Source organism: Staurois parvus, unplaced genomic scaffold, assembly GCF_062004578.1.
Source record: "Staurois parvus isolate SC_StPar_1 unplaced genomic scaffold, SC_StPar_1.0 ptg000106l, whole genome shotgun sequence".
NCBI lineage: Eukaryota > Metazoa > Chordata > Amphibia > Anura > Ranidae > Staurois > Staurois parvus.
In genome coordinates, this window is record NW_028317902.1 from 2342928 (window position 1) to 2355712 (window position 12785).

The following is a 12785-nucleotide window of genomic DNA, read 5'->3' on the forward strand; positions in this document are numbered from 1 at the left end:
AAGGCAGGCCCGGGTCAGTCCACCTGTCATCGGCTAAACAATTGGTAGTGGAGGCATGGCATGTACTTCGACTTAGCATGTGAATTCCACTACAATTGCATAAACGAACCTAGAGACAGGGACACATGGGCCCTCCTGTCATTGTTTAACTTATTGATATTGGGGGTGTAATTGCCCTCCTGGTGATTATGTGGGTTGCACCACTACTGCAGGATGTCTACTATCTGACAGCATGACAAAGCATGCTTAGACATGTGGATTACCAGAGGCATGGTGGCTCCATAGTGCGGGTGTAGCAAAGCAAATAGTGTTTATTTTGGCGAATTTTAGTATCATAAGATTAGATGATGCTAAAAGCACTGAGTGCACTTGCTTCAACAAGGAAGCTATGTCACTGTAGTTATTGATGAGTAGCTACTTTAGAATGGTCACTTTTTGGTGTAGATGTTTCTTACTTTTGTGTTTGTTTTGGTCTGGCACTGTTCTTAATAGTCAGCTCACTCACTGAGGTTTTACCCCCCCCCCCCCCACCATGAACTGGATGGAGAGAGGGGCTGTGGGTACTCGATCATTGAACTAGGTTTATTTAAAGACAAGTATGAGTGGAGTTGAAGCCTTCTCAACAGTTGAAGGATGAATTTTTCCTCCCATGCACCTGTTTTTATCAGTACCTCCAATTAAAGTGTTACTAAACCCAGGATTCTGTATTCACTATATCTCATCTCCCACGGTACACTGAACATGGAAATGCAATTATTGTAGTAACTATAAACTGCTAAATACCTTTTCTCATCAGCAGTTAAAGCAGTCTTGTGGCTTCGATCAGTGTCCAGCTGAGCACTGGTTAAAAGCTTGTAGGAGGAATTTTCATTCTGTCCTATGAGGTTGCATAACCCCTGGCCCTCTGTATGGACAGCACTGATTGGCCCTGTGCTAATCTCATGCCACATGCATCCAACCCCCCCACAAAGGAAAAAAAAAAATCTCTAGCAATACACATACAACTGAGCATGTGCAGAGTGACTCTTAGAGGTCTGTACTATCAGATGGATTGGAAACAGTAGAAGGGGAGGTTCCCGAGAAGACAGCATCAAAACAGCGTTTTTACACAATGTGGAGGATAAACCCCTTAGGTTCCATAGTAAGTATAACAAGAATGCTTTACTTTACATACAAACTGATTTTACTGTTGTGGGTTTAGTAACACTTCAAGACACGCTATCCATGCTCAGCAAAACCTTACCCTACTCACATACTACAGGACATTTGAGCTCAATACCCTACTCAAAGCTACTGCTAAGAGGGGTAATGTCTTCTAGTTATATATGCGCTTACTTAATCCTACTCTACAAGTGACCCAACTTCCTTGTAAAGCTAAATGGGAACAGAATGTGGGCATAATCTCTGAGGATCAGTGGGAGACTATTTTACAAAATATTTCCTTTATTTTTTTCACTCTAATACCAAATGCTTGACAAAGTTATACATTTTACACAGAACTTAACGTACCCCTGAAAGGTTGCACAGATATGGTCGCAGGAATTCTCCTCTTTGCCCTAGATGCTCAAGAGATACCAAAACCTTAATTCATATGCTCTGGAGATGCCCTAAATTGTTTTGCTACTGGCATGACATTCTGGATCTGATTAAAGCAATTTGTGCATCAAGTGCCAGATTAAACCCATTGGAAAGCATCTTGGGCTAGCTGGAGATACCAAAGGACAACTGATTACTGACCAAAGCCATAAGTAGACTCCTGTATCTAGTATGGAAATTAATAGCCACAAAGTGGCTTTCCGTTGCTCCTCCAATGGCTTGGAGAGGTGAATGCCATTCTTAGATTAGAGAAACTGACTTACCAAAAAGGCTTGTCCAAAGAAATTTGAGAAAATGTGGGGGTCATGGATGGGAACTTTCAATATACAGTCATGGCCGAAATTGTTGGCACCCTTGATATTTCTCCAGGAAATCATGTATTTCTCACGAAACGTATTGCATTAACACATGTTTTGCTATACACATGTTTATTCCCTTTGTGTGTATTGGGACAAAACAAAAAAAGGGAGGAAAGAAAGCAAATTCGACATAATGTCACACAAACCTCCAAAAATGGGCTGGACAAAAGTATTGGCACCCTTTCACAACTGCGGATAAATAAGAATGTTACAAGCATGTGATGCTCCTGTAAACTCACCTGGGGCAAGTAACAGGTGTGGGCAATATAGAAATCACACCTGAAAGCAGATAAAAAGGAGAGACGTTCACTTAACCTTTGCATTGTGTGTCTGTCTGTGCCACACTAAGCATGGACAACAGAAAGAGGAGACGAGAACTGTCTGAGGACCTGAGAACCAAAATTGTGGCAAAATATCAACAATCTCAAGGTTACAAGTCCATCTCCAGAGAACTAGATTTGCCTTTGTCCACAGTGCGCAACATTATCAAGAAGTTTGCAACCCATGGCACTGTAGCTAATCTCCCTGGTCGTGGACGGATGAGGAAAATTGATGAAAGATTGCAACGCAGAATAGTCCGGATGGTGGATAAGCAGCCCCAAACATGTTCCAAAGACATTCAAGCTGTCCTGCAGGCTCAGGGAGCATCAGTGTCAGCGCGAACTATCCGTCGACATTTAAATGAAATGAAACGCTATGGCAGGAGACCCAGGAGGACCCCACTGCTGACACAGAGACATAAAAAAGCAAGACTACAGTTTGCCAAAATGTACTTGAGTAAGCCAAAAGCCTTCTGGGAAAACGTCTTGTGGACAGATGAGACCAAGATAGAGCTTTTCGGTAAAGCACATCATTCTACTGTTTACCGAAAACGGAATGAGGCCTACAAAGAACAAAACACAGTACCTACGGTAAAATATGGTGGAGGTTCAATGATGTTTTGGGGTTGTTTTGCTGCCTCTGGCACTGGGTGCCTTGACTGTGTGCAAGGCATCATGAAATCTGAGGATTACCAAAGGATTTTGGGTCGCACTGTAGGGCCCAGTGTCAGAAAGCTGGGTTTGCGTCCAAGATCCTGGGTCTTCCAGCAGGACAATGACCCCAAACATACGTCAAAAAGCACTCAGAAATGGATGGCAAAGAAGCGCTGGAGAGTTCTGAAGTGGCCAGCAATGAGCCCAGATCTAAATCCCATTGAACACCTGTGGAGAGATCTTAAAATTGCTGTTGGGAAAAGGTGTCCTTCCAATAAGAGAGACCTGGAGCTGTTTGCAAAGGAAGAGTGGTCCAAAATTCCGGGTGAGAGGTGTCAGAAGCTTATTGATGGTTATAGGAAGCGACTGATTTCAGTTATGTTTTCCAAAGGGTGTGCAACCAAATATTAAGTTAAGGGTGCCAATACTTTTGTCCAGCCCATTTTTGGGGTTTTGTGTGACATTATGTCATATTTGCTTTTCTGCCTCTGTTTTATATTTGTTCCAATACATACAAAGGGAATAAACATGTGTATAGCAAAACATGTGTTAATGCAATACCTTTTTTGTGTGAAATACTTGATTTTCAGGAAAAATATCAAGGGTGCCAACAATTTCGGCCATGACTGTATATATACGCTCGCAGTTTATGGGCACTCACGGGTGTTACTTGTACAGGTATGTACTCACTTTTTGTGCCTTCACTCCTCGGTGATACCTACTAGATATTCCTTAATACAATCTTGGTTCAGTTTGGGTACACTTCCTGATATTTAGTTAATGCAGATGTATTTCTCTACTTTTCTGCACCTATTATATAGGTTGATAAAAAAAAAAAAAAAAAAAAAACTAAACTGTTGTATATTAGCTGTTTCATACCACTTTATACTGCATGTAATTGTCCAGCGGGGAAAACCAAATGCTGCATTTTACTATGTTCTGCTGAGGCTTACCGCCACTTGTCCTATTTCCCTTGTCGTATGCTTCTACGTACATTGTAAACTGAATTTTTTCAATTAAAAAACGTCTGACCTAAAAAAAAATAAATAAATAAAAATAAGCACAAGTATACGTAGATTAGCTTTGAGGAAGAGGGTTTGTTCTTCGAAATGACTAAGCTGACTTCAAAAGTACCTGTGGGATCTGCAGTTGTGCTTGGGATGATCCCTTATCTGCACGTCAGCACTGGGTGCTGCTCCTCAGTTATCCCCTTGGTGTGCCATGTTTTTCTTCCCACAACTCCCGGGCCAAATACCGGGCAGCTATTTCCATATGGAGGTGTTATTAGACTGCTCTCCAATAGCTAATTTGTTTACAGACTTTATATTGGGCATCTGCTACTGAAGAAATGAGATTATTGTCACGGAATGCAATGCGCCAAAGGATGTACCCATTAATATATTTTTCAAATATTTGGTAAAATGAAATTTATACATGTATTATTATGTGAATATCATATAGATTGTATACAGATATATGGTAGTGTTTACAAATCCGCTTGCCTCTTTACAAATTGCTTTATTTATGTAATAAAGATTTGTATCTATTGTGCAATAAATCATTTTATGCAAATGCTGTACCTCATTTAAAGTTCCATCAAATAGGTTCTTGTTCTTTGCCTAGTTATTTATTGCTTACTGTTGAAGTTATGTGTCAAAGTAGATATCTGGCATTTGGTTTTCTTCATGTATTACGATTTAAATTCCCAGATCATGCTTGCTCATGCAAGATAATGCTCTAGGCAGATTTCACTGGCGCATTGTTCAAGAGGGCCCATCCATCCTGGTTCACATTACAAAAACAAACAAAACAAAAAAAAACAAGAAAAACAAAAAACAGCCAACTCCTTCTTAGACTTTTTTCCTTACTGAACCATGGATATGTCAGAAAGTCAAGCAAAAGCACAATGCTCTCTGCACTTCTTTCATGACACATCAGAGGAGGTAGAGTCTTCCTAAGGGTTATGCACTATACTTTGTAACATAGCCATGGTGCAATAACCGTTTTTATGGGAAAAAAATAACCTGATGAAGGTGTGTGTTTCTATTTGCATGGTTTCCCAGATGATGCTTTCCTTTTACCTTCCAATATCAATCGAAATTCCAAAATAATGTAATTTTTAAAGCAATGCACAAAAAGCAAAAAAAAAAAAAAAAAAACTACCCTTGTTTTCTTACCATTGCTAATGAGTCCATTGTCACTCTCCCAGTTCAGCTCAAAGCTGTAGAAGCAGATCATATACTCCAGATCCATAAGTATCACTGCAAGACTGTTGAGTTGGTCAGCCAGCCAGAAATCTGCAAAACCCACCTTATGGAAGGGGGCAGTGAACACTCGGAACTAGTCATGAGAATAAAAATACAAAGAAGATCAAAGGCAAGAAGAGGAAAAAAACACAACAACAGAAACAAAGTACACATGAGAAGGGTGTTCAGAGATATATCAACCCAAACACTCCAGTTATACAAGATTCTCCACCATCAATTGATTGGAGAATCCGCATCAAAGTATGAAATTGGTAATGTAGGGTGGCCTCTTCATTGACACAACTATAATGAAAAAGTTAAAAACTGTGGAAGTCAAACACTTTGGCCCTTCAGATATTTAAATTACCACACATTGTTAATGCACATGGGAATAAGGCAGTTGATGCCATTTGAATTGGCTACCAAGGCAAAGCAAGGGTCCCAAAAAAAACAAACAAAACTACACAACCTTTTTTTAATGCTGCACACTATAATCCACAGCATATATGCTCTGGTGCGCTGCAGTGCAGGTGCGTTGCCTGCTACTACTGCAGTGTGTTAGTTTGTGTACTGCAGTACTTTACAGTAACATGACTGCGAATGAGCCTTTTCATGTTGTGCAATGGAATATAAACCAATAAACAGCCCATGAAGTGATTACAGCATAGAGAAGAAAACCCTCTACTATAGCATGGAAACAGATTTTATTTGTTGTCCTGTTTCAGACATTCAGTTGTGATATTCTGAAGTTACTTGTATAATATTCGGTGAAACTGTAAAAACAGTGACACAATAAAAAAGTGGAAGGATTAGCCAAACAGCTTCTGTCCACTAGCTCACCAATTTGGTGCGGATCACTGTACCTTAAACAAATATAGAAAAAAGGAGATTTCAGGAAAGGCCCTTAATAAAAAGAAGACTCACATTGCAAAAATTAGTCTCCACCCGTCCCCATTAAAAACATGACAACGTTGTCAATTAACCACCTCCCGCCCGCCATATAGTCCAATGTCGGGCGCAAGGTTGTTCTCTCGTTCTGGGTAAACGTCATATGACGTCCTCCCATTCTCACCGTGCATGCGTGGCTCCGGGAGCGTGCAGCGCGGCGATTGGTGGTGCACTATGTCCCTATCCACGGAAAGGGCCGAAGATGTCGGCTCGGTCGTGTGATCAGCTGTGTCCAATCACAGCTGATTACATGTAAACAGGGAAATGTTGGTTATCGGCATTTCTCTCCTCTCGAGCTGTCACGCTGACAGCTCGTGAGGAGAGGAGAGTCGGTAATCGGCATTCCTCAGAGGGGACATCTACACTGATCATCAGGGCACTGATGATCAGTGTGGCCCCAGAAGTGGCACCTGTCAGTGTCCATCAGTGCCAGCTGTCAGTGCTGAACAGTGCCACATATCAGTGCCTACCAGTGCACAGCAATGCCACATATCAATGCCAATCTGAGCTGCATTTCAGTGTCACCCATCAGTGCCAGTCAGTGCCGCCTATCAGTGCCAGTCAGTGCCGCCTATCAGTGCCAGTCAGTGCCACCTATCAGTGCCAGTCAGTGCCGCCTATCAGTGCCACCTATCAGTGCCAGTCAGTGCCGCCTATCAGTGCCATATATGAGTGCTGCCTTTCAGTGCCCATCAGTAATGCCTGTCAATGCTCATCAGTAATGCCTGTCAATGCCCATCAGTGCCACCTACCAGTGCCTCCTCATCAGTGCCCATCAGTGAAGCCTATCTGTGCCCATCACTGCAGCCTCATTAGCGCACATCAGTGAAGGAGAAAAATCACTTATTTACAAACTTTTATAACAAAAACTAAGAAAAAAACTTTTTTTTTTAATTTTCAGTGGTTTTTGGTTTAAGAAAAAATAAAAAACCCAGAGGTGATTAAATACCACCAAAATAAAATTGTCACAAAAAAATGCTAAAATGGGTACAGTGTTGCATGACCGCGCAATTGTCATTCAAAGTGTGACAGCGCTGAGAACTGGAAATTGGCCTGGGCAGGAAGGGAGTATAAGTGCCCTGTAGGCTAGTGGTTAAAATACGTAGTCCGGACACACATGATTCACTGAATGGCTCTGTAGGAAAAGAAAGTTGAACAGATCAATCCGTAATAGGGTGGTCACTGCGAGTGATAAAAACTCTAGGTAGTAGCCAGCTGTATTAACATGGAACCAGCTGGAGGAAATTAATAAACAGTCAGTTGCTTGTTGTGCAATGCAGTCAGGTGGAAGCAGGGCTACCATAAGTATGGAGCACTTCCAGTATCTCACATAAGTGAGTACACCCCTCACATTTTTGTAAATAAAGCGGTTTAGACATTAATGGTTGTGTGTTGAGTTATTTTGAGGGGACAGCAAATTTACACTGTTATACAAGCTGTACACTTATTACTTTACATTGTAGCAGTGTCATTTTTTCAATGTTGTCACATAAAAAGATAAAATATTTACAAAAATGTGAGGGGTGTACTCACTTCTGTGAGATACTGTACATAGAATACGAGGCTATATTGGTGTACCCCCAAGAAGATTCAGAAATGTTGAGTTGTGCCAGCTGACTTAATGTGGTACAAGATAGCCATGAAGATTAGGGAGGATATCCATACTGCTTTTCCAGCACCACTCACATAGCTCCATGTGTTAATGGCTGCGACTGCAGGAGCTTGATATCGTGGGGGGGGGGGGGGTGAAAATAGCACCGGGAGCTAGTATCCATGAAGTGAATTGACTGCAGATTTGATGACAGGTAATTAGAGGTGGTAATGGAGTTTGTTGTGCGGTGTCCAGATAAAAGTATGGACAGACCAGACTATTAAGTATGTAGGAAAAGTTCCAACTCACGTGCAGGCTGCTTTCACTGTCACCACTTCATACTCTGCTGAATGGTTTACGCTCCCGTGGTGAACTTGACATCCAAGAACCCAGTTCGCTCCATCCCCGCTTATTTCGGAACTCGGTGGAAACCGCACATGCGCACTACGGATTTTGCCGGTCCTCTGCTCAGTTCCGCCAGTGATTCAAGTGATGCAAAGCTAAACATCAGGTCACCATCCTGGGACATGCTAAGGTGGGGAGCTACTGTTGACGCATTTCACCCACTTGATTTGGACACGGGCTTCCTCAAGACCTTTGAGTTCTATGTTACTGCACCCGGCTACTACCTAGTGTCATCTGTTTGCATGCTGGTAAATGGGGTCTCTATCCAATGGTCACCCGCAGTGACCACCCTATTACGGATTGATCTGTTCAACTTTCTTTTCCTATGGCCAATACAATGTGTACAATAACAGCCACCCCCAATACTGTGCCTTTACACTGCATCTTTATTTACTATTAGATTATTACCTAATTTAAACACTCAGACCTGAGTGGAGGCAGTGTTAGTATAAGACACAGAAGAGAGTGTTGTTCACTTGGGTGCACAGCCACTTAGTGAATCATGTGTGTCCGGACTCCCTATTTTAATTGACAAAGTTATCATGTTTTTAATGGTGACAGGTGGAGACTAATGTTTGCAATGTGAGTTTTCATGATGTTTGACTAAAAATCAAACTTTATTCAATCAACACAACTTGAAAATCAAACTACCTGGGTCACTATTGGTACCATCTTCTTTTTTAAGGGCCTTTCCTTAAATCTCCTTTCTTTTTTTTTTTACTGAAGCCTGGGTGCAAACTTGACCTTAGCCTTTGTAAGGGTACCTTGAAAATTACATACTGCAATCCACACATATCAAAAACTGATGGGAAAGTAAGTTTAGAGAGTAGAGGAAAAGGCTTTTGTGAAATGGCTTCTATAACACTCACCAATAACTTAAGGAGCCAGAATCGAGACTTGTAGTAGAAGGTCTTCGTGGGGTTGATGAGAAAGAGCAGCATGAAGCCATACAAAACCAGTGGATTCACCTGCATTGGCAAATAGATATGATGTCCGAAGACACAGGTGAATAGACTGAGGCACCACAGCATGCCAAGGAATCCTGCAAGCTAAAACACAGACAGAACTGTTACAGAAATAAGTGCATTAAACACAGAATAACTGACAAAACAATGTAAAGCTTTGTTTACATTAATGCTGTATATATTTTTATATTATATATTTATTTTATGTTAAGTCTTTACATCTTTACATATGCAAATTATCAGCTCACATGTTGAATTGTAAGACAACAGAAGTAACAGAATGCATCATTTACATAAAAGGCCATTGTGGCAATACACTATCAGGTCTTTCACCCAGGACAAGGGAACATCAATACTCTATGCCAAGTTCAAAAAAAATATTCACACCTTCCTTTGCTTATGCAATTTTCCTCCTAAAATAACATTAATTGTAAAAGGCTTCCACAATCTCTTGGTGGTCAACAAAAGCACAAAGTTAGAAAAATCACGGCTATAAAATTTCCAGTACACTAGCTGGAAGATTTCTGCAATTAAATTCCCAGCTCTGCCCATGACACATAATAATCTTTTAGCCTCTGGCTGAACTAGGTATTCCAGGCTCCCTTGTTAAATTTCACAGACCTGAACTTAATGTTCACCTTTAGCACCTTTGGTGTTACATGTCACGGTGCAGCCCCCCCCCCCGTGACAGGGGGCAGTGGTTCCTCTCCCCCACAGCCACTGTAGCATTATAGAATTAGCATAACTGTGCAGGACTCCCCCCACACATCCGCATCATGCAATCACAGCAACTTGTGAATGAATGAACTACAAGTTTTGTCTGCCACCACGGCAGATGGGTTGTAGTTCTCAATTAACCACAAGGGTGCTGATGATTGCACTTGTAATTCACTGACACTTGCTCCAGCTTTCCAACAGAAAACCCATAGAGGTGTGGGCAAGAAAGCTGAAGGCAGGAGTCTGCAGGAGCCTGACATTGCACACACGATCTACTGATCGCAGGTGCAATGCTCTGCAGGCTTCTGTTAAAAAACTAAAACAAAACGCTAACAAATGCACGTTTTATTTCCTCTAAAAACATGGGGTGGGAGCCTGGCTTGGAGGCGCTGAAATGGCACCACTCTTATAATGGAAACACCCATTAGATCCTTTTATATGTTTGACACAGACCTGGAACAACTATACAAATAAGGATTTCTGATTTTCCTCATCTACATACTTGTTCCAGGACAGCGAGTCAATGTATTGAAGCCATTGCTTCCATGGCAGCCCTGTATTTCTCTCTCATAACAGGTTTAAATTACATACATGCAAACACTACAGCACTGTTCCAATCTAAAAGAGAATTACACAGAATATAAGTCAACCCCGCCAGGCAAAAAAAAAAAAAAATGTAATGTTTACGTTCTAATGTGTGCATCAATCTTGAACAGACAGGTTAATTTATATGTTCAGAGGTAGGCATTGCATTCTCTGAAGCCTTCAGTGTAACCACAGAAACAGTATTTTCTAGAAAAAAAGCTTCACTTGTGCTGACAATAGTACTTACACTATTAGTAATGTATATAGCAATACCCTGTTGTATAGGCATCACATACACAGGTATAACGGAAAGTTATATATCTCATGACCATAGAAAGGTGACATGGGCCTCGTGTACACAGATGCAAAAAAGCCGCTTTCGCAGGTCTTTGGCTTTTATTTTCACACCTGAACACACCAGCATGTTAGCTAAGGTGCACAGGCACATACAGACGTTTAACAGCATTTTTATGCACAGCATTCAGAAGTGAGAAAAATGTTCCTGGAGAAGTGTTAATTTGTTTTTTTAGTACAAATGCACCCAAACATGTATAAATGCACTTAAATCCATACTGATGGGCATACATTTATGCTAATGGATAGAGACACGAATATTCTAGCCAATAGAATGAGTTTATACACAAACAATTCCAAATGCCATATGCAAGTAAATGTGCTTAAACACAAGTGAAAAGACACAAGATTACAGGCATTTTCTGCCAACTTCCAGCAGCATAAATTTATATGCCAGTGTGTCTGAGGCCATACATACAGTGCATTCATAAAGTATTCAGACCCTTTCCATTTTTTCAATTTTGTTGTGTTGCAGCCAGATAAAACAGTTGCTTTAACTAATTTTTTTCTCACACAGTACCCCATAATGACAAAGAGAAAACAGAACTTTAGAAATGTTTGCAAATTTATAAAAAAGGAAAATTGAAATATCACATTGGCATAAGTATTCAGACCCTTTACAATCGCACTAGAAATTTAGCTCAGTTGCCTCCCAATTCTTGATCATTGCAGAGATGTTTGTACACCTTGACTGGAGTCCACCTGTGGTAAATTAAACTGATTGGACATGATTTGGAAAGGCACACACCTCTCTATAAAAGAGCTGACAATGCATACAGGTGAAACTCGAAAAATTAGAATATCGTGCAAAAGTTCATTTATTTCAGTAATACAACCTAAAAGGTGAAATAATATATGAGATAGACTCATTACATGCAAAGCAAGATAGTGCAAGCTGTAATTTGTCTTAATTGTGATGATTATGGCTTACAACTCATGAAAACCCCAAATCCACAATCTCAGAAAATTAGAATATTACATGCAATCAATAAAACAAGGATTGTACATAGAACAATATCGGACCTCTGAAAAGTATAAGCATGCATATGTACTCAGTACTTGGTTTGGGCCCCTTTTGCAGCAATTACTGCCTCAATGCGGCGTGGCATGGAAGCTATCAGCCTGTGGCACTGCTGAGGTGTTATGGAAGACCAGGATGCTTCAATAGCAGCCTTCAGCTCTTCTGCATTGTTCGGTCTCATGTCTCTCATCTTTCTCTTGGCAACACCCCATAGATTCTCTATGGGGTTCAGGTCAGGCGAGTTTGCTGGCCAATCAAGCACAGTAATCCCACGGTCATTGAACCAGGTTTTGGTGCTTTTGGCAGTGTGGGCAGGTGCCAAGTCCTGCTGGAAAATGAAGTCAGCATCCCCATAAAGCTCATCTGTGGAAGGAAGCATGAAGTGCTCCAAAATCTCCTGGTAGACGGTTGCATTGAGCCTGGACTTAATGAAGCACAGTGGACCAACACCAGCAGATGACATGGCTCCCCAAATCAACACAGACTGTGGAAACTTCACACTGGACTTCAAACATCTTGCAGTGTGTGCCTCTCCATTCTTCCTCCATACTCTGGGTCCTTGGTTTCCAAATGAGATGCAAAAGTTGCTCTCAACAGAAAAGAGGACTTTGGACCACTGAGCAACAGACCAGGTCTGTTTTTCTTTAGCCCAGGTAAGACGCTTCTGACGTTGTTTGTTGTTCAGGAGCGGCTTGACAAGAGAAATACAACATTTGAAGCCCATGTCCAGGATCCGTCTGTGTGCGGTGGCTCTTGATGCACTGACTCCAGCCTCAGTCCACTCCTTGTGAAAGTCCCCAACATTTTTGAATGGCCTTTTCCTAACAATCCTCTCTAGGCTGCGGTCATCCCTGCTGCTTGTGCACCTTTTTCTTCCACACCTTTTCCCTTCCACATAAATTTCTATTAATGTGCTTTGATACAGCACTTTGGGAACATCCAACTTCTTTTGCAATTACCTTTTGAGGCTTTCCCTCCTTATGGAGGGTGTCAATGATGGTTTTCTGCACAACTGTCAGGTCAG

General features: G+C 41.3%; 1 protein-coding gene across 1 annotated transcript in view; it reads right to left on the reverse strand.

Annotated features, from left to right (window-relative positions):
- The window catches only part of XPR1 (xenotropic and polytropic retrovirus receptor 1), a 221388-nt gene that overhangs the window by 28325 nt on the left and 180278 nt on the right, over positions 1–12785 (reverse strand). Inside the window, exons 9-10 of the mRNA XM_089671481.1 lie at positions 8989–9168; positions 5107–5269 (exon numbers count right to left, since the gene is read on the reverse strand). Coding sequence (XP_089527607.1) covers positions 5107–5269; positions 8989–9168 — 343 coding nt within the window. The remainder of the gene's footprint in view (positions 1–5106; positions 5270–8988; positions 9169–12785) is intronic.